Source organism: Rutidosis leptorrhynchoides, chromosome 4, assembly GCF_046630445.1.
Source record: "Rutidosis leptorrhynchoides isolate AG116_Rl617_1_P2 chromosome 4, CSIRO_AGI_Rlap_v1, whole genome shotgun sequence".
Taxonomy (NCBI): Eukaryota; Viridiplantae; Streptophyta; class Magnoliopsida; order Asterales; family Asteraceae; genus Rutidosis; species Rutidosis leptorrhynchoides.
Window position 1 is genome coordinate 431023110 of NC_092336.1, and position 23811 is coordinate 431046920.

Here is a 23811-nt window from a genome sequence, read left to right on the forward strand (position 1 = left end):
TCTATCCACTTCAATTCCTTCTTTTGAAATTTTATGTCCAAGAACGATGCCTTCTTTAACCATGAAATGGCATTTCTCCCAATTAAGTACTAGATTTGATTTTTCGCATCTAATTAGCATTCGTTCCAGATTAACTAGACATGATTTAAATGTATCACCGAAGACTGAAAAGTCATCCATGAATACTTCCATGCATTCTTCTATCATGTCGTGAAAAATCGCCATCATACACCTTTGAAAGGTTGCAGGGGCGTTACAAAGTCCAAATGGCATGCGTTTGTAAGCAAAAGTACCATAAGGGCACGTGAATGTGGTTTTCTCTTGATCTTCGGGTGCTATTGGAATTTGAAAATATCCGGAAAATCCATCTAGAAAACAATAGTAACTATTTCCGGCTAATCTTTCCAACATTTGATCTATGAAAGGTAAGGGAAAGTGATCTTTTCTGGTGGCGTCATTTAATTTTCTATAATCAATACATACACGCCATCCTGTTACAGTCCTAGTAGGAATAAGCTCATTTTTCTCATTTGTGATGACAGTCATGCCACCCTTCTTAGGTACGCATTGAACTGGGCTTACCCATGGACTATCAGAAATTGGATATATCAAACCTGCATCTAGCAGTTTAATAATCTCTTTCTTAACTACATCTTGCATATTAGGATTTAGTCTTCGTTGGCGTTGCACATAAGTTTTATGACCTTCTTCCATAAGGATTTTATGTGTGCAATACGAAGGACTTATTCCTTTAATATCATGAATCTTCCATGCAATGGCTGGTTTATGAGCTTTCAACACAGAAATGAGTTGTGATTTCTCATTTTCAGTAAGAGAAGACGATATTATTACAGGTAATTCAGATTCACCATGTAAATAAGCGTATTCCAAATGGTTTGGAAGTGGCTTTAACTCTAATTTCGGAGGTTCTTCTATCGATGATTTATATCGATATCTGTCTTCTTCTTTTAGCATTTGAATTTCTTCTGTTGTTGGTTCATATCCATTAGCTATAAGTGTAGCTAACATTTCAGCTTCATCAATTGGTTCATTACTTTCTCCTAAAGAACATTCTCCCGTTCCTTGTAATTCTGGAAATTCTTCTAATAATTCTGCATGTGCATCTATAGTTTGAATATAATAACATGTATCATCTGCAGATTGTGGTTGTTGCATTGCTCTATCAACTGAAAAGGTAACACTCTCATCCTCTATACTTAGGGTCAGTTTCTTACCGAACACGTCTATCATTGCTTTAGCCGTGTTTAAGAATGGTCTTCCTAATATGAGAGGAACTTGAGAATCTTCTTCCATGTCTAAAACAACAAAATCTACTGGAAATACTAAAGTACCAACTTTAACTAGCATGTTCTCCATTATCCCTCTAGGATATTTTATTGATCTATCGGCTAGTTGTATGCTTATTCTGGTTGGTTTCAATTCTCCAAGGTCTAGTTTAGCGTATAGTGAATACGGCATTAGATTTATACTAGCACCTAAGTCTGCCAATGCTTCTATTGAACTAAGACTACCCAGAAAACATGGAATTGTGAAACTTCCTGGATCAGATAATTTTTCTGGTATCTTATTCAACAGCACTGCTGAACAATTAGCATTCATAGTAACAGCCGAGAGTTCTTCCATTTTCTTTCTATTCGTGATTAGATCTTTCAAGAATTTAGCATATCTTGGCATTCCTGAAATCACATCAATGAAAGGAAGATTTACATTTATCTGTTTAAACATATCCAAGAATTTGGATTGCTCGGCTTCAAGTTTTTCTTTCTTCATTTTACTCGGATAAGGAAGTGGTGGTTGGTATGGTTTAACATAAGGTTTATCCTTAACTGTGTTATCTTCATTAACCTTTTCAACTACCGGTTCTTTTTCTTTTTCTTGCTCGGATTGTGGTTCTTGTGGAGTAGGAATGGTTTCATCAGAAGTTACAGGTATTTCTGGTGGTTTAAGTGTTGTACCACTTCTTGTGGTAATAGCTTTAGCTGTTTCATTCCGGGGGTTAGCATTTGTATCACTAGGTAAACTTCCCGGTTTTCTTTCACCTATTAACCTTGCTAGGTTACTTACTTCTTGTTCCAGATTTTGAATAGAAGCTTGTTGATTTCTAAATGCTTGAGCATTTTGTTCATTGGTTTGTTTTTGAGATGTGAAAAACTGCGTTTGAGTTTCAACTAGCTTCGTCATCATATCTTCTAAATTCGGCTTTTTATCATCGGTTTGTTGTGGTGGTTTGTTTTGAAAATTTGGTCTTTGCTGATTGTAAGTATTATTGGATACTTGTTGATTGCTAGGACCTTGTTGGTTGTTGTATGGAATATTTCGGTTATAATTCTGGTTTTGATTGTAAATCGGTCTTGGCGGTTGATAATTATTCTGATAATTATTTCCAGGCCTTTGATTTATGTATGAAATATTCTCTCTTTGTTCCATTGTTAATTCAATACTGAGACAATCTTTTGTCAAATGTGGTCCTCCACACTGCTCACAACTAATTCGTATTGAGTGAATATCCTTAGTCATCTTTTCCATTCGTCTCTCGAAAGCATCTATCTTTGCGGAAATGGAATCTAAGTCATGGCTAGAATCGGCTCTAGCTGCTTTAGATGATCTAATGATATCTTTTTCTTGGTGCCACTCATGTGAGTGGGAAGCAGTGTTATCAATAATTTTGTAAGCATCAGTTTCGGTTTTCTTCATAATAGAACCACCAGCTGCTATATCTATGTCTTTTCTTGTAGTGATGTCGCATCCTTGGTAGAATATTTGTACTATTTGGCAGGTGTCTAAACCATGTTGCGGACATCCTCTTAACAACTTTCCATATCTTGTCCACGCCTCATATAGAGTTTCATTTGGCTTTTGTGTGAATGTAACAATTTCTGCTTGAAGTCTTACGGCTTTAGATGCAGGAAAGAATTGTTTAAGAAATTTGTCAATTAAAACGTCCCATGTATCGATCGCCCCTTCAGGTAACGATTCCAACCAATCTTTGGCTTCTCCTTTTAAAGTCCAGGGAAATAACATGAGATATATCTGTTCATCCTCCACTTCTCGTATTTTAAATAGTGTGCAGATCCTATTAAAGGTACGTAGATGTTCATTTGGATCTTCCTTCGGCGCACCACTAAATTGGCATTGATTAGTCACCATGTGTAGAATTTGTCCTTTGATTTCATAATCTGGCGCATTAATGTCTGGATGAGTAATTGCGTGACCTTGGCCAGTGCGTTTAGCTCTCATTCGGTCTTCCATACTTAAAGGTTCCAGATTCTCCATAATTGAATTTGTTGAATCGGTATCACTAGATGATTCTGATTTAATGGTTCGTTCCTCAACAATCTCTGTTTGAATGATTGGTGGCTCCGGAGGAAAGTTTAGTGGTTCAGGATCTACGAACCGTTCCTGAATATTTTCCGGATTCTCAATTGTGAGGTTGGGTTCAAAAAATGGATTATCGGAAATTTGAACTGAAGTACTTGGTCGACTGGATGACGATTCTAAAGAAAAATCAACGGCGGTTATATTTGTTAAACGATGTCTTGATCGAGTTACAGGTGGTGAACGTACAAAAGGTGATGAACGTCTTGCTCGGTGCATTCACTGAATATCCTATTAGTTTTAAAAAGGAAAGAAAAATTATAATAAGTTATCCAATCAATAGACTTTTCTGATTTTGCCCACGTTTCGAATAGCCAAAAGATGCAGCAGAGGGGCAGGATTCGTTTGGTCTCAATATAATTGAGGACTGTTTGGCTCCAATAACCCGGTCCACGTACAAATCCAACTATTACTACGAACCAGAAAATTTTGATGTCTATCGATTTAACTACTCAAAATAAATTTTCGTAATTTTAAGAAATTTAGATAAGAAGTAGAATAAAAATCTATGTCCTAAAACTAGAATGGCGAGAAATAAGAGAGAAAAAGAGTTCGTCGCAAAAGGTCGAAAAAGAAAAATGATTGAAAAATAAAAGGTGACGGAAAAATAAAAGAAACTTATAAAAACTTAAAAATACTTAACTAATTTAACCTTATTACTACAACTAACTTAAAATTATAATCGCAAATTGAAATTACTAATTGGAATGATAATTGGTACATAGTAAAAGGTGTCTAAAAATATTAAAGCTTACAAGGAAAAACTAAATCCTAAATGGAAATGACTTAAAAAGAAACTAAAACTTAAAAAGGCGTCGCAAAATTCTAAAGCACCTAAATCTTAGTCTAAAGAAAAAGCACTTAAGGAATTCTACGGCAAAGCCTAAAAATCTAGGAGTAAAAATAACTATAGCAAAAACTAAGTTTAAAATTAAATATGAGCTAAAAATACAAATATTACGCTACAACGATTAAAAAGGTACAAAATATAAAAGTTATAAAAAGTTATAAAAATATTAGATTTTATAAAAATATTATTTTTATATTTTATATATTTTTGTATTAAATATTATATATAATAAAACTAGTTTTTAAGTTAATTAAAATAAACTAAAAACTTAAATATAATAATAATAGATAATAGATTAGGGTTAGATAATAATATTAATATATTATCCGTAATAAATGCGTGATTAGGGTTTGGTTGTGGTCTTGTCAGACCCCTCATGCGAGTCGCATGATTTAAGAGGGTGGGTCATGCGAGTCGCATGGATACCCTGAACTGGTTCAATTGGACTGGTTCAAATGACAGGTCACGTAATATTTAATATTTTATTTTCTTTTTTTTTTCTGTTTTAAATTTAAATAAAATATATATATATATAATTAAAATAAAAACTTAAAAATAAACTTAAAATACTTTATAATTTTGTAAAAATAAAAGAAAAACTTAAAAATATACTTAAAAAATTTTTTTTTTTTTTCGATTTTAAAAGCTCTTTTTTTTTTATATATTTTTTAATTTTTTTTTAAAAATATAAATTTTACCAAAACTAATTATAACTTAAAAATTAAAAATATGGCGTTTCGCTTCGGCGAATTTCCCCGGCAGCGGCGCCAAAAATACTTGATGTTAAGCGAGGTGTATATAAAATAGTTATTATTTTACTAGGAAAACACTATTAAATACGATACAATTTTACACAAGATATTTATTTATTTATAGAATGGATATACTTAAACCTTGCTACAACACTTATAGGCAGTGTACCTAATCGTACAGTAGTGTAGTTTTTAGTAAGTCCGGTTCGTTCCACAGGAAAATCTTTAAACAAAGCTCAACGCTATATTAGTTTACTTTTATAAAAATACAAATATATATATAAGTAATATTATTATTATAAAGGGGGGTTTTTACCGTTTAATGACCGGTTTGTCGATTTTAAGACTTTAGTCGCAGTTAAAACCTAATGTAAAATATAAAATAAATACAAGACTTAAACTAAAGCGTAAAGTAAATAATGATAATGAAATTGCGAATAATAAAAGTGCGATAAAATAAACTTGCGATAATTAAAAAGTACGATAATTAAAAGTGCGATAAAATAAAATAAATAAAAGTGCGATAATTAGAAGTGCAATTAAATATAAAATAAAGGAAATTAAATATGAAATAAAAGAATTATGCTTATTTAAACTTCCGTAATCATGATGTTTGACGTGTTGATTTTAGTTTTATGCCCATGGGTTAATTGTCCTTTGTCCTGGATTATTTAATATGTCCGTCTGGTTTTTGTCCATAACAGTCCATCAGTCATAAATATAAAGTGCGAGTGTCCTCATCAAATTATTATTATACCCGAAGTTAAATATTCCAACTAATTGGGGATTCGAATTGTAACAAGGTTTTAATACTTTGTTTAATGAATACACCAGGTTATCGACTGCGTGTAAACCAAGGTTTTACTACTTTGTTAACAATTACACCAATTACCCTTGAATGTAATTTCACCCCTGTTTTAATTATTCTAGTGGCTATTAATCCATTCCCGTGTCCGGTTAAATGAACGATTATTCGTACATATAAATACCCCGCCCATCGTGTCCGATCGAGTGTATATGGTAATTTATAGGGACGCCCAATTGTAAATCTTTATATTAACATTAACAAACTTTCATTTAGTTAAACAAATATAAAGCCCATTAATAGCCCATAGTCTAATTTCCACAAGTGTCGTTCTTTTGTCCAAACCCCAATTATGGTACAAAGCCCAATTACCCAATTTTAGTAATTAGCCCAACATCATGATTACTTCGTTTTAAATAAGCATAATAATAACTTAGCTACGAGACATTAATGTAAAAAGGTTGAACATAACTTACAATGATTAAAAATAGCGTAGCGTTACACGGACAGAATTTCGACTTACACCCTTACAACATTCGCTAACATACCCTTATTATTAGAATTAAAATTAAAATTAAAATTAAAATATAAATTATAGATATATATATCGTATATATTGAGAGAGATTAAAATTATGTGTAAAACTCGGCAGAAAACTGGCTTTATATAGGACCTGACCAGCAATTTCACTCCATGCGACTCGCATGGATTTGTGCTTCTGGCCATGCGAGTCGCATGGCCACCCTGGATCCAGCCAAATTGCTTTGTTTTCTTCTTGCCGACGTAATATAATAATAATAATAATAATAATATATAATTATATATAATTATATATATATTATATTATATTCTTGTGCATAGTAGACTAGATATTTTTGGTCCGTTGCGTCGGGCGTTTCTTCTTGGCTCAGGTCCCGGTTCCGGATTTTCGGACGTCTTCGCGTATTATTTTATATCGTGTACTTTGCGTCTTGTAACTTGTACTCTTGTCATTTTGAGACGTTCCTCATCAATATTTTGAACCTTTTTAGTTGTATCTTGTACTTTTTAGCTCTTTGGACCTTTTTGTCTTCAATTTGTCGAATCTGCCTTTTGTCTTCACTTTTTAATATTTAAACGAATATTGCTTGTAAATCGAACAATACCAACTAAAATATTGTCTTTCTTGGAGAATAATGCTATGAAATATATGTTCGTTTTTAGCATTATCAAGAGTACAAAAAGGTTATATATAAGTAAGCACAGTTCATAGCATCTGTTCACATAACTACATAAGCACACAACCACGCTTAACAAACATAACAGATAAGATATGCATCTGCAAAATATAAACAAAAGATTGTAGCATAAACATCAGTGTTTGTAACGTAACATGTCCCTGTCAAGTCACTGTTACATGTACCCACGTAAGATCGACAAAATTTGATATCATGTAACATGTTCTTGTATCTATGCTGGCCGACCATGTACGCACTGTCGTATGCTAACTATTTTAAAATTCTGATCGCTAAACTATCCGAAAAAGCTACCGAGAAACTGAATTGTCGCGATTTTAGCCCTAGAACGAAAGACTAGGATAACCAATATCGTAACATCTGTCAGGTTGAACGGGCGAGATCTTCTTTCTTTAAGGGCGTGTTTGGAGAAGTTGTCAAGTTGCGCAATGGATCAAGAAAAAGGGGGTCAGGCGTGGTTGGAAGGTTGTTAAACAAGGTAAATAATGATGCGTTTGAGTTCAGATTAGGAGTTGGAACACGTTCTTCTAATCCGGCTGAAATTTGCCCGGAGAAACAAAGGTGGGACCGCTGGTTATAAATGGGTTCGCTTGGGTTCACTGGTGGTCCTAAAGTAGATGAGTTAAATGACTCAAGATCATAAGGTTTTGGCGTTGTTTGGAGGCTAGAATTTGATGCGAACAATGACCGGTTTGCAATTAGATGATGTGGGGCTGGGGCCCGTACCCCCGACTTACCCGGACTTGGCCTAGAGAAAGTAGTGTTGGGCCCGCTGGTTGTAGATGGTTTCACTGGTCGAGCATATGCAGATGCAGAGATGTCGGGAATTTGTAATGTGCCCGTTTCTGTAATCAAAAGAAACAGAAGAAAAAAAAAAAAATCATAATGTGAGTTAAAGAACTTGTATGTAACTTGTGATGTTAGAAATTATTGTCTATATAGAATCTTGTTTTAAACTTCTATCTTAATGAGTACAGGTGGTAATTTTAGCCCATCCAATTATGAATTGACAGTTTCAGGTTAAAGGGTCAAATGGGTCAGATCAAACGGGTCAAACAAGGCGGTAATTAGCTGAAGTGCAATCACATTGGACGCGCAAAATATTTAGGTAGAAAGTTAACTTTGTACAAAGAGTATTGCAGGTCAATAATTTTACCAAAAAAGAATCATTAGTTCGGGTCAAAAAAGACCCATTTTGACCCCTATCACTATTAGTAAATGCTAATTACACTAATAGAAGGTTACGCACCTCTATCGTTTTTCTTCAAAACACGTGCATTGGGAGTATCATCACAATAACGTCCCAAAAGATCGGCCAATGTGTTATTGGCACAAACAAGCTTGTAATAATCTTCAAAAATCTTCATTTCATTCAACGAACTCGTCTCAAATTCCTCGATCATTGCATCATACGTCTTCCGTATCTCTAATATCTCTTTTTCACATTCCGAAAGGAGATACGATTTCTGCATATAAATAACATCCATTATCATGATGCAATTCGATTCAGTTTCATTAATTAATTAGCTAATTAAAAGAAGAAAAAAAGCACTTTGAAAAAGGAAAAAAAAAAAAACCTTTTCTTGATGTAATTTGGTGATGTCATCTTGTTCCTTTCGAATTCTTTCTAATTCGGTTCCAAGAGGTGTTGGCCTAGAAGTATGCGCACGTTTTTTCTTCTGGCATAACATAAAAAAAAAAAAAAAAAACTACTTTTTAATAACTGTAATACTAATAAAATCTGAAATTCAGTAACAAAACGAGAAAAAGCGTATCCTATTTTACATTGAACATGTAAAAACCATCTTCATCAAGCCAGTAAACGCAATAATATGATATATGCAGAAGTTACATTGTTAAGAAAAGATTACAGTAAGTATAGAAAACGGCTAACTAACTAACTAACTAACTAACCACTATTAACTAACAAAACAGTACTAACAACCAACCTAATAAACTTACATAATTAGTCCCTTAACTATTATAGAATGAGTATTCAGTCTGTATTCTTAAATAATGTTGTCAAGTACCTGTCTTGGGGTAGTTAATCGTTTAGATGATCGATGACCGCCAATACGTAGTGCACACCACCCTGTATGAACATTGTCTCAATATTAACAGAATTAACCACACAAATGATTATATTACTTGAATAATAATAAAGTAGATAACTTATTTGAAAATTCCCTTTTTTGTATCATATAAATAGTAGTCTAACCTGAAATTTTTCTTTTCTTGGTGTTATCACACTTTCCTTATGCTCTTAGGCTTTCTTTTTATAGTAACAGAAAAAATTTCATCATCTTCATACCAGAAACCAGTGTTTTTGGTCGAATTTTGAACCCTTCGAGATAACCTGTTACTTGAATTTGTCTGTTTTTGATGATTATCTGTTATCAAATTAGTCCAAAACGTCATAGGTTCATCATTTATCAACTCGTATTCAATCGAACTACTTTTGTTTTTCGTTTCACCCAACAACGTCATACTTCCAGAATAACTTCCATCTTTAAGTTCTGCTTCAGATATATTTGAACAGCTTGTGGGTCCCGCTTCATCACTCTTCTCTCGCAACAAACATGACAGCTCACCAACCAAATTATCTATAAACGATAACGAACCTTCAGAATCTTCAGTTTCACTTTCGAGTTTACTATATAAGTAAGACACACGCCATGCTAAAAGTTGTTGAAACAGTGTCGAATTATTATTATAGTCATTCACATCAAGAATTGTTCCTTCTTTTGAAAAAATGAGCGATTTTTCTTCTAATGTGAACGCTGAATATAACCGAAAGACTCTAACGGGCCCACAATCGTAAGTGATCCTTTGCATGGCTTTTATGTCGTTCAAAGGGTTCCAATTACTGTTGAAAAGAATCACAACGTCTACGTTTGAAAGACGAATGCTTGAATGACAAGAGTGATAATCGAGTAGGCATATGAACTTTGTACTTTGCAGATTGTTGAAGTCTTCCAACACTTGTTTTTTCTTTTTACATAGAGATTTGCTAACAAGCTTTTCAGGGATTCTTACGTAAAAATCTTGGCCAAATCTTCGATCGACGAGATCATCCAAAATATCACCAGTCGATATCTTTTCAGAACTAGCTACCGACTGCATCAAATAAAGGGTGATCAAAATGGGTCAAGTGAGTTCAACAGGTCGAGGTTTTAAAACCAAATAAGAAAGTATAACACATCAAACTCCGTATTCGTTCATCTTCCCACACAAAGTTATAGTGTGTATGCACTTGATAATATAACACATTATTAACTTAAAATAATATCATCTAAAGTTCATAATAACGAATTCTCCAGATTTAAAATAATAAATTAAAGTGAGGAAATCAAGTTTTGTGGCCCAGAGTATACTTGATAACCTTCTACAACATTTATATTCAGATTATATATTAATTATAATTATACTTGACAAAGTAGCTCTTGCAAAAAAAGAAACAACATACTTGACAAAAAGTGATGTTAAGTTAAACCCTCCTATACAAACCCAATTTGACCCATTACCCAAACCACCCATTTTTTGACATCTGCATCACAAAATATATGTAGTATATCGAAAAAACGAAATACTCTCAATATGCAGACTAAGTTAAAAGAAAAAAAAAATGTTACCTGATAAAGAACAAGTACTCTTAATCTACGCCGTTCAATCTCTAACAAAAACTTGTCAAGAAGTTGCAGTTTGCCACTAACATTGATTTCAGCACCCAATGTATCAACCGCTTCATCTTTTTTAGACGAATTACGCGAAGTAGGGTCCACTAGATACGGGTGGTCACAACACTGTAAATAATAACCATACAAATCGGTAAACATTTACAACAAAATATCAATTATCAATCATAGTACTCAAAAGCTAGCCAAAATGACCTTTTGGGTTTGGGTCAGAATGTCATGTAGTGGAGAACTGTCCCATAAACATGACGAAAGTACCTCAATATTTGAATCTAACAATGAACAATATTGTTTGATTTGCATACGAGAAAGATGAACCGGGACCCAATACTCTTTGAACTCATGAGTGTACTTGTACTCAAACGCAATAAAAGGTGACAGCTTTTCTTTCAATTTGCAAGTAGTATTAGTTTTCCTACATACGTCTGTATCTATCTCTTCAAACATAGGATCAAGCAACGAAAGAATACTTTGGTAGTCCTGAAACCGTCCTCGTGATTAGGTCAAACGAAAAGTCAACATATCATCGTAATAAATAAACAAGGAAAGTAAAAAATTTATAAAAAAAAACATACCGTTATTCCACTAGTGATTGTTAGTAGCTTCATATCAGCCTCAAGCAACTTAAGTTTTTCATGATGTGTTGAGATTTTGGGGCTCTGGTCAATCACAATTAATTCCCATTTAATTTGATTAATAATTTCAAGATCCTGCAACATAATTAATAACATGAATATCATTTTGAGTAATGGGTCAAACATGTACTTCTTTGGTGCAGTTGAAATGGGTCGGGTTGACCCAAAATGGTATATATTAGTTTCAAATGATTATAACTATATACCATATAATATTATAATGTACCTCAACGGTATTGTCTCGAGAAGATAAAAGCACTTGAAATTTCACAGACGCATTTTCACTGTAAAATTCGTTTGATCTAATGCGGGCCCGGGCATCGTTGCTCCCTTTGTATGTTATGAAATTAGTGAGCTTAGACCATTTTGAAAATTCGGCCTCCCATGAGGATATAGCATTTGTAGCAGTTATGATTAGGATAGGTTTTTTCACGTTATCCAGTAACGATAGTACGAAAAATACCACCTTACGTAGCCGGTCCTGCAACATCCAGTTTGTAAAGTAATCAGTTTTGACTTATTATGTGAAATAAAAAGATGAATATAGTATCGCCTAGAGGTGGCAATTTTGACCTGTTAAGTATCAACAGTTATTTTAGTCTCATAGGGATCAGATTAAAAAACTTGTGAAAAGGCAAATGGGTCAAATGAACTGTAATTGCCCAAATCCTTTTCATGAAACCTCATGCAACAGTTTACTTAAAAATATATAGTATTAAGTGTTTTTGTTATCACATTGAAAGCATTATTTATGCATTAAAACTTGTGGACCAGACGAACTAATATGAGCCTGTTTCAACCAATATCTATTTTGAGCCCTTAAGTGACCCGCCCAATTATCGATTGATAACTATATATATCAAAAAGTTACCTGGCAGTCAAAGATAATAGCATTATGACCTCGGTGCCAATAATCACGAAGTTTATTAATATACGGAAGTACATGATTACGTGTTTCACTTGAAACCTCGAATGGTAACTCAGATAACTCACAACTGCCTGTAACATGCATAACTAACTTGTATCAATAAATACATAATCAAGAAGATAACACTTTCCTCATCTTGTTCAAATTGTAAACTTCCAAAAATATTAACCCAAAAGAATTTACAAAATTGTGATCCAATGAAACAGAATGCTCACAAGATTCGGTCTTCTTTTTTATGCATGAGCCACAAAGCCATCCTCGTTGAGGGCATAACCTACAAATTTGTAAATTTATTCAGTTATAAATATGTATAAAAAGGATGAAAATATGAAGAATATGAAGAATTAAGGTAATATTTTTGTTACTCACAAAAGATCTTCACCAGTCATGCAGATTGCACATAAACATTTCGACCCGTAATCAATTTCAACAGGTTTACCCTTTTCAACCAGAGTCTCACACGCCATATCATCCTACACCATGCATTACAAAAAAAAAAGGTCATAAATTTTTAACTAACTGAATTTTATAATATGAACTACTGGCTAATTTCCTATAAACATGTGTCAGTATTGCAGATAATCGTTTAATCATGTTTGTTAAGGTCGCATGATTAAACCTTTAACTTATGAAATCAGATAATCCATGTCATTCATTCTAACACGTTAATCTTGTAAAGTCAAAAAATGCTTTAAAAAATAAACGGGTCAAAAGTCACCAAAAGTATGTTTGGATCATAAAACATCCAGGATTTATTCAAGAATAAGATTATATTTGACAAGCTAGTTATTTTCTTAGTTCAAAAAAGTCGGACATTCTCCGTCTGACTCCGACTACCTACCTGACCCGCAATTTTGCCACCATCTAGTTAATACCTAACATGGAACAAACCATGATAGAGAAACAAACCTAAAACTCAGAAAATAGTGATATTACTATTTAGTAAACATTAAAATTCTTGGATCAAAACAAAATGATCTTAAGATATTAAGATAAATCCATAGATTTCCCTTCCAATCCGCCCAAAATAGGTGGAAGTTGCTAACAAAAAGCTCGAAGTTAACAAAAAAAACTCATGTACTTTCCATCTAATCCTTTCCGCTTGATATAAAAACTGTATTATTTTTAACTCGCTCTGTTTCATATCCTTTTCACGCGTAAAAAGGCTCGAGAATGCACTGTTAAATAATATACCGCTGAAGCAATATGTGAAGGCTCGTTTGCAGAATCTTGATTGTGAGGGCAAATTACTTCCGAATCTAACACAACCCTACAAAAAAGCAATGCAACATCCTTAATAATTCAGAGACATGCTAAATATAACATATATCATATACATTAAGACACAAAATTAATCAAACTCTTGTAAAAATGAAAACTAATAACAACTGTCAATATTGCAAAACAAAATAAAAATACCTTGTGTTGTTATTATGTATAGAACACGAACCAGACTCTCGTTCGATTAACCCGACAACTTGCTTTAACTTCAACTTTCTTCCAACTTTTTTGAACGATTTTTTGTTCACATTTTCATTTAATCTTTTTCGTTTTATATATTTGCTGCCCAAAATCTCATTTTTATCAACATTATACAGTGATCTGTGCTTCCTCTTCTTCTTCTTCAAATATAACCTTGAATTCACTAACGCCTTAAGCTTTTCTCGTTTCTCCGACATCAACATTTTTGAAAACATTTCTTCTCTACATTTATAATTTATTAATTATTAAACTTAAATAGCATCAGTTTAGGCTAGCAAAAAGTATCACTGTTAGGGAACCATGACAAATGAAATCATAAATTAGTTGACAAAATACCAAAAAAATAAAATAATAATAAATAAAAATAAATCAATACAGACATGAGATATGGGAGCATCAAGCTCATAGTCAGCAGCCATGTCATTAAATCATACCCTTAATAAACCCTACAAATACATGCATATACTTCCAATCCAATCCAAACATATATAATATAATATATTATATTAATAATTATGTATAATTTATATGTTTATATGTATGTATAGACATAGATTCATGCACATATACATCATACAGATATATAAATATGTATGCACAAAGTATCAATATATTATATTATACATATGCAAATTGTATATGTATATTATATATATGTATGAATATGAATAGACATACATTCATAAGCATATACATCCAATACATAAAAATTAAAATTAAAATTAAAAATGTATATACAGAGTAACAAAAATTAATTGAAATAAGGAATTAGCTGAAAACACCAAAAGCCCTAAATCAACATATACACGTGGTAAATACATATACATACATGTATATACACTGGTGTATGTGATAATTTAGAGCTTCAAAAAGTCCTTTCAAAAGTAAAAATAAAATTACATTTCACCATTTCTCCTGCAACATTAATACTCTGTTTTTGCTATAATTACCATTTGTTGATTTCATATCAAACAACTCGAAGATATAAAATGAAATATATGCACTAATTCTGTTATTACTTACCTTGCTCTTACAAACTTATCATTCTATTTGATCAAAAATCAACAAGGGTTTATGTTGTATTCTTGAAGTATATACATATATATAAAGCTTTACAGATACTCCGTATAAAATGGTGGTGTGGTCCTGTAACAAAAATTGGGGTTTCTGTTATTGGATAATTTTACAGTCATTATCGCGCAGACGCACTGGCCATAGGAATGTTTGTAGCGGGGTTTATTTTGTCCTTTTGTTCACGGAAATAAATTAAATTTCAGATTAACCATACAGTATTCCTACCGTTACAAATTAATTGTTCACTTTTAAAAATGGAAAGGAAATTTAACGAAGTTTACAATATTGTCCCTAATGAATTAGTTAAATTACAAATGTTAGAGGATTTTCTAATTAATTGATTGAGGGTAAAACTGTAAAGTTAGGAAAAATTACAGTGTGAAAATGACATTTCTTAAACTGTGTGTTTTTTTCTGCGGACAATTAATCTGGGACGGAGGGAGTAATTAAGTTTTTTTTTTTCGGGGAAAATATTAAGGAAAAATTATGCCGTTGGTACTTGTGATTTGTTTATATTTTCTTGACAGTACCTAAACTTAATTTTTTGAATAGATAGTATCTATGCATTGTCTAACTTTTGTGATTGATACTCCAACCTAACTTCCGTTAAGTTTTTAATGTTAACCCCCACATGTGCCACACATGTGAGGGAAAAATCATCACTTTAAATAATTTAGTCCATATGAACAACCATACATTTCATTCAACGATAAGCACTAGAATTCAACATTCATTCCTACAATCCAAAATCTACATATCAATATTCAAACGAACATTTGAGTCGTAAGTAGCGCGTTTAGCAATTAGCCAATTTCTTCAAGTAATCATTGTAGAAATTTCATTTTCACGTGAAGAGTCGACACCATTGAAAACATAGAGGCTATAATGAATATCAAACTTCAATATATTATATCTAGTTATCTTGCTCAATTAATGATATAATATTCACACAAACATCATTAAAAAAAATCAAATTGTTTACATATGGTCTGTATGTGTTTTCTATACTAGTTTTAGTGTCAAAACAGTGCAAAACGAGATTTGGGTGATTTAGCTCGAAAACCTGCTACTGCTGCAGATGAACTGCGTCCGTACAGATGCAGACTTTATCCCTACGGATGAGTCTTGCAACCATACGGATGGGTGTTGTAACAACCCGACTTTTTCCGTTACTATCGTTACTTGTTCGTTAAATATTTAACGGTGATTACTTAGAACTTTATGTGTTTATTTGATTTAAATGCATACTTGATCCTATTGGATTACTTGGATTAACATGTTATATTAATTTATGAACTTGTTTCGGATAGCGAAATAACTAGAAAACGTTACGATTAAGTTAATCGCCTAGAAAGCTTTTCAGTTTACAGAACTCTGAAAAACGATAAAATAATTATTTTTAATAATTATTGACTTTATGAAAAACTTATTTAATTTGTTATTTATTTAGTAAATTAAACCCGGTGAATTCGTTTCAACGACTAATTAACGTTCCGGAGATCCGGTACGGTTAACGGTACTCGAAATGGACCACACGTGTACAAGAAAATAACGAAACGAATAGTATTTCACTTTTAATAATTATTTTATGTAATTATTATGTTTTAAACATACTTTTAATTTATTAGAATTTATATAGATTAAGAACGCGAGAAATTAACGTTTATCGATCCGGTTTGCGTTTTCGGCTAACGACACTTAGTGGATACACTTAGGGAATTTATCTAGCAACATTGGTGAGTCCAATAACTCCCTTTTTATAGCCCTTGGCCGAAATCCACAAGAAGGGGGCCTCATTTGGTTTATTTTGGGCTATTATTTCTCCTAGTGTCCATTTAACCTTAATTAGGGTCCAAAAGCTAACCGTTAAAACTCCTAATTAGGGAAATACACTCATTTATTCCCCCTTACCCTAGAGCCACGAAATTTACAGCCACATATCATCATCTTCATCGTCGATCATCATCCATATCATAACTCCATTCAATTTTGATTATTTGCTCTTGCGTTCTACACGAAAGTGCTTCCCTTGATCGTCCTCTACACGCTAGTACTAATTGATTTGTGTTTTAAGGTATAAACACTAACCCTAATCTTATTAGAACTGATTTTTGTTCAATTATATGGTGTATAAGAGTCTAGTGCTCAATTGATTGCGTTTAGAGTTGTCGTTAATCGTTAATTTGCTCGATTGTTGTCTTTGTTATGAAAACCGAATATGATTGTTATGAATATGATTATATGAGTTTGTGTACTGATCTTGTATTGTATCTAGATGGATAGATCTCGAAAAATTAATAAATTTGAACTTTGGATTTGCGTGATTTCGTTATCGTATGCTCAAGATATGCTTAATCGAAGTTTCGTTAGGGTTTCACATGTAATCCGAATTTTCTGAGTTGTGTGCTTTTTGATTTGGCTAATGAAAAGTGTACTATTGTATTCCTTGCAAAAAACCATGAATGTTAGACTTAAGATTTACGTTAAACGCTTTTGTAATGCTTCCGATATGTTAAAACAAAGATTCGTATTGTTTAGTGAGCTGAAACTGATTTGAATGTTAAACAAAAATTCCTATAGTGAACTAGGAGTTGAATAAGACTTTGATCTTCTGGAATATGTTAGTTTTTATGTTACTTGACACATTTCATTTGTATGCGAACTTGCGAAAACATGAATTGCCATGAGATATATGCTCATCTAAGTGATATGTCTGTTTGATGAACAAAACTGGAAGGTCTGTAAAGATTGATTAAACTGTACGAATTGGCTAAATAGATATGTTTGATTATTTTACCACTAAAATATTGGAATGTTTTGAGATGACTCCAATTGGCCATTCGTCAAAATCTATTTTCTATATTTTCTGAGAAATATTTCAAAACTGATGCGCGTGCTAAAACTGATTTAGTAAACCGTAACTAGACCCCTTCTGACTTTTAATTATCGTATGAGGCTTTAGCTGGACTTTTTGAAATCAATTTTAAGTATAGATGTGATCTGGAGTTGGTCATAATTTTATGGTTTGTGTGCTATGAGCTATAGTTGAATCTTTCTACGATGTACGTATTTCGAAGGCATGCTTTAAACTGCGAATGTGCAATTTGCTTAACGATGAGCTGTAAAGTGATACTTGACCTAGGTTTGACATGTTGACCATGTTTGCATGACCTACTGATATGTTTGACTTTATTTGACCACTTTTACCGAGTTGACTTTTGGTTTGACTTTGGTTGACTTTTGTTGACTTTTGTTGACTTGCTTGGATTAGTTGACTTTTACTTGTTCGTTGAGTCAGTATGAGCACTTGGACTTTGCGTACATTATGGGTTGACATAGTATGACCTATATGTGTATACTTAAGATGACTTACGTGATTAGGTTGCGTTGTTCGGTCAAGATTGTTCGACTACAGTACGTTTTGCTAAGATATTTCAGGTGCTTTTGCTAAGGTGAGTCTACAGTCCCTTTTTCATCAACATTTTTGGGATGAGATACATGTTGCTTTTGAAACTATTTCTTAAACTGTTTTTACAACTATATTACATATTAGGCACGAGTAACTTACCAAGAATATACATATGAGTTCAGATAAAAAATCCCTTAGCTTGATTATATTAGTTACTTTGTAAGCTCGACTTATTGGGACGGTACCGTTAGGTTTGACAAACCTCGCCTAAACATAATAGGCGTCTATTTTGTTGTTACTCGTACACTTTATCGGTGTAGCGCCATGATAGGGTAAACTAAAGACGTGGGCTCGGCCTACGCAAAGGTTAAAGCTTTATAATCAAGTGCTCATGATAAGTGTATATTATTACGAAGCTTTTCAGAAATCTCGTGGCCTAACTTACGAAGAATGTTACTTAAACATGATGTTTACAAACTTGAAACTAGACATGGAAATGTCTACAAACAGATGAAATAAAAAGAACTTTTTGATGTCACTCACAGTTAAAAGTTGACATCTTACAAATAGTTTATTACTTAGCATTTGCTATATGCAAACTTTTGAGATTAAACCTTAGCGGTTTATTCAGATAAATGATTTTGAGAAATGATTTTCGACAAACGATTTATGGAAACTGTTTTATGAAACATACGAGAACTATTTACTCAAACCTGTAGATTCACTCAACTTTATGTTGATCCATTTTGCATGTTTTATCTCATGTATTAGTTGCTTCCGCTGTAGAACCTTGTTGTTATGTAGAAGTCAAGCCAAGCATTGGGACCAGAGTTAATACGCCGTTAGTGGATTCTGACGGGGTATTACATTTGGTATCAGAGCTTTGGCTATAGGGAACTAGGATACATTAGTGTGCTAACCGTAGGCGCATTAGTGGGTCTAGTCTATAGCCGTGTACTTTGAATGACTGTTATACGCCATGCTTGCACTGCTTGCTCTACTATGTTACACGTATGGCTACATAATATATATCACATGCATATACGCATCTATACCCATAATGATATGGACCTGGACTAGATATATGATATCACGAATCACATACGTACACACGACGCGACACTTAAGAGAATTAAGTTGACTATGCCATCTTGAACTTACGCAGTAATGTCGAATGGATATGTGAGATAGCGTAATGTAATGACCGGGATTACATTACGGTAACTCATATACAAGTTTCGACATCGTAAAATTAAAAATTGGGAGCGAGTCAAGTAGATTACTAGGATAAACACCGTTTAGAACATGAACCGTATAATCTCAAATATGAGTAGAAATTTACACTGTGCGCATTAATTGTTATTATAACCTATAAGAAACATATAATCACGTCACAACTCGTCACTACTCGACACTGTCTGCCACCACCGATCACTACTTGGAACTACGAAGACACTGCTAGAACATACTAATCATCTCATATCACTACTTATCGTTGCTTACTACTACACAACGCCGCCTCTCACTACTAGTCTCGACCGATCACCTACTTCTCACTGCTTGTAATCACTAGTTACTACTTGATGCCACCCATTACTACTTACCACGGCTAAATACTACTCATCACTACTAGCACCTCCATGATTTACTACTAGCTACTATGCATCACGACTCATTTCTGATATATCTCTAGAGGATGAATTTCTTGTAACAGCCTGCGAAATCCTTAGTAGATATTTTCTACTTAACGTCCGACTTTCCTATCATTCAGCTACCCGCGGCTTCACGAATTTGCTTTCCAATACTAGTTTACCGGAAGAGGTATTAACACCTTCTCCAATGAAGGGTATTCCGTTCTTCTCCCCCACCGACGTGGGACAAGTCTGATAACTCACCCTGCTATCAACATCAACTTCAGTGAAGTTCTTCACGAGTCTGTTCTTACTCAGCAATCATAATCTTTATATATTGTCAACATCGGTGCCGATAGAAACTTTATCGCTAGAGCATTCTGTTACAACATTTGGAATCCAATATCTTCCTTAGACAACGTGAACCCTATGGAACTATTAACTGGGAATAAAATGCATCATGATTGGTGTCATTATAGTTTAAGGAGGTCCTGCTTTAAGAAGTTTGATCGTACACTCCCATCGTAAACGTCTCTCACCCGAAACTCACCCCAAACTTTAATCAACGATTGCTCCTAATCCTTTGCAAATTAGAAGCTAAGTCCCATACCATTAAGCTCATAACAACTTTCTGAACCGGACAGTACTTTTTTCGACGATTGCCGAGCCATTGCAATAGAAATATACTTGAGTGATGCTTGGAGTTAAATTATTTTACTTGGACTACCATATTTCTTTATTTGACCTTGTGGTTTGAATGGACTGGTTATCTGAGACACAACCGAGGCTGTTCGACCAGAAGACCATTCGAATTCCTTTTACTGAAGACGAATCAATGATGGTGTACAGAGAGAAGATCAGTACGCCGTTGCGTTACATTAATTGCTCGAAGGTCCAGATGTACATGAGATAAGGATGTCTCGCAATTCTGGCACATATCAGCAAAGTTGAATAAGTAGTTAAGAGCCCGAAGATGTACCAACCGTTAGAAATTTTCCTTAAGGTCCTTCCGAGAGAATTACCATGTCTTCCACCGCATAGAGACGCAGAATTTCTAATTGACTTAATGCCGGGAGTGGCGCCTGTAGCACGTGCATCGAATAGGCTTGCACCTTTAGAATTGAAAGAGCTGTCTAGTCAGTTACGAGAGCTTTTAGACAAAGGATTCATTCGATCGATTTCTTTGCCATGGGGAGCTCCAGTTCTTTTTGTAATGAAGAAGGATGGATCTATGAGACTTTGTATCGATTACATGGTATCAAATAACCTGACTATCAAGAATAGATATCCGTTACCAAGGATTGATGATTTGTTTGATCGATTTCAAGGATCAGCATGTTACTCTAAGATGATCTGAGGTCAGGTTACCATCAAATAAGAGTAAAAGAGACAGATATACCGAAGACAGTGTTTAGAACACGCTACAGACATCATGAATTTACCGTAATGCCGTTTGGATTGACGAATGCACCGGCAGTGTTCATGGATTTCATGAACCGTGTGTGTAAGTCATATCTGGACAAGTTTGCTATTGTCTTCATTGATGATATTTTGGTATATTATAATAACGAGGGAGAACATGAACAACATCTCCGTTTAATACTAGAGATGCTCAGGAAGGAGCAGTCATATGCGAAGTTTTTTCGAAGTGTGACTTTTGGCTGCGAAGATAGAAACAGTCAAGAAATGGGAGACTCCTAAGTCGCCAATGCAGGTTCAGAAATTCTTAGGTATTGCCGGTTATTATAGAAGATTCATTGAGTAATTTTCTAATATTGCCCAGCCGTTAACAACAATGACTCACAAGGGTAAGAAGTATGAATAGACTGAGCTGCATGAGTCCGCATTTCAGTTATTAAAAGAGAAATTAACTACTGCCCTGATTTTGTCTTTGCACGAATGAACAGAGGACTTCGTGATTTATTGTGATGCTTCACTACAGGGTTTTGGTTGCGTGTTGATGCAACGGAAGAAATTGATTGCCTATGGATCACGACAATTGAAGATACATGAGCAGAATTATACGACTCATGATTTGGAACTTGGTGTTGTGGTCTTTGCACTGAAGATGTGGAGACATTACTTGTATGGTACTAAGTTTACTGTTTTCATGGATCACAAGAGTTTGCAACATATCTTTGACCAGAAACAGCTTAATATGAGGCAGAGACGTTGGATAGAGCTATTGAATGACTACGACTGCAACATTTGCTATCATCCTGGCAAGGCTAATGTAGTTGCAGATGCCTTGAGCATGAAGGAAAAGGCTAAACCTCTCCGAGTTAGAGCATTGAACATGACTATTCGAACAAACCATACTTATCGAATACGCGATGCACTACTAGAGGCATTGAAAGAAGAGAACCTCACTACTGAGTCCCTTAGAGGAATGGACAAGAAATTGTCATTCGAGAAGATGGAACCCGATACTTTATAGATAGAATTTGGGCACTGAGATTTAGCGGATTAAGGGAACTAGTGCTAGATGAAGCACACAAGACGAGGTATTCTATTCACCCTAGATCCGACAAGATGTACCAAGAACTTAAGGCACTGTACTGGTGGCCTAATATGAAAGCAGATATAGCAACCTATGTTAGTAAATGCTCAACGTGTGCTTAAGTAGAAGCAGAGCATCAGAAGCTGTCGGGACTGTTGACACAGTTAGAGATTTCCCAGTGGAAATGGGAACGTATTACCATGAATTTCATTACTAAGTTACCCAAGAATGTGGGAGGTTGTGATACGATTTAGGTTATCATTGATCGTCTCACTAAGTCAGCTCATTTTCTACCGATTAAGGAAATTGATAAGATGGAGAAGTTGGCACAGATCTATATAAAGGAGGTGGTTTCCCGACATGGAGTGCCGATATCCATTATTTTCGACAGAGGCAGCAGATTTACATCTAGATTCTGGCAAGCATTGCAAGAGGCAATGGGAACTCATTTAGATACGAGTACAGCATATCACCCGCAAACAGATGGCCAAAGCGAGAGAACCATCCAAACATTAGAAGACATGTTAAGAGTATGTGTTATTGATTTTGGAAATGGATGGGATAGACATCTACCGTTAGTAGAATTTTCATATAACGATAGTTATCATGCAAGTATAAAGGCAGCGCCTTTTGAAGTACTGTATGGCAGAAAGTGCAGATCACCCGTATGTTGGACTGCGTTAGGAGATAGTCAATTGACTGGTCCTGAGCTCATACAAGAAACAACTGATAAGATCGCGCAGATACAAGAGAGATTGAAAACGATGTGAAGTCGTCAAAAGAGTTACGCCGATGTTAGAAGGCGAGATTTAGAATTTCAGGTTGGAGATAAAGTTATGCTCAAAGTATCACCCTGGAAGGGTGTAGTACGTTTTGGCAAAAGAGGAAAGTTAAGTCCGAGATATATTGGACCGTTTGAGATTACCGAAAGAATTGGACCGGTAGCGTACAAACTGAAACTACCGCAAGAACTTAGCGAGATTCACGACATATTTCACGTTTCTAATTTGAAGAAGTGTTTATCGGATAAAAGTTTGGTAATTCCTTTAGACGAGATACAATTTGATCTCAAGCTTAATTTCGTTGAAGAACCTGTTGAGATCATAGACCGTGAGGCCAAACAACTTAAGAAAAGCAGAATTCTGATCGTTAAAGTTAGATGGAATGCCCGTAGAGGACCAGAATTCACGTGGGAGCGTGAAGATCCGATGAGACAAAAGTATCCGTAACTGTTTCCCGAGGAGACGACTACGGCGGACGTGCACTAAAATTTCGGGACGAAATTTTTCATAACAGGTGGGTAATGTAACAACCTGACTTTTTCCGTTACTATCGTTACTTGTCCGTTAAATATTTAACGGTGATTACTTAGAACTTTATGTGTTTATTTGATTCAAATGCATACTTGATCCTATTGGA

The 23811-nt window shown here is 34.2% G+C and overlaps 2 protein-coding genes across 3 annotated transcripts; both read right to left on the minus strand.

The window, feature by feature from the left end:
• Positions 1–7048: 7048 nt before the first annotated feature.
• LOC139844285 (uncharacterized) lies at positions 7049–9127 on the minus strand. The gene is made up of 4 exons (XM_071834500.1): positions 9069–9127; positions 8616–8717; positions 8288–8504; positions 7049–7883 (listed from the first exon to the last, which is right to left on the minus strand). The coding sequence occupies exons 3-4, from the start codon at positions 8439–8441 to the stop codon at positions 7402–7404; spliced, it is 636 nt and encodes a 211-aa protein (XP_071690601.1). The 5' UTR covers positions 8442–8504; positions 8616–8717; positions 9069–9127; the 3' UTR covers positions 7049–7401.
• On the minus strand, positions 9069–14956 carry LOC139844284 (helicase protein MOM1-like). 2 transcript variants are annotated; one of them, XM_071834499.1, is made up of 12 exons: positions 14802–14956; positions 13716–14000; positions 13491–13566; positions 12666–12769; positions 12512–12570; positions 12240–12367; positions 11595–11849; positions 11309–11392; positions 10929–11213; positions 10671–10841; positions 9257–10155; positions 9069–9130 (listed from the first exon to the last, which is right to left on the minus strand). In XM_071834499.1, the coding sequence occupies exons 2-11, from the start codon at positions 13991–13993 to the stop codon at positions 9283–9285; spliced, it is 2313 nt and encodes a 770-aa protein (XP_071690600.1). In that variant the 5' UTR covers positions 13994–14000; positions 14802–14956; the 3' UTR covers positions 9069–9130; positions 9257–9282. The 2 variants fall into 2 exon arrangements, with proteins under 2 accessions (XP_071690600.1, XP_071690599.1); XM_071834498.1 differs by having other exon boundaries at positions 11309–11443.
• Between the last annotated feature and the right edge of the window lie 8855 nt (positions 14957–23811).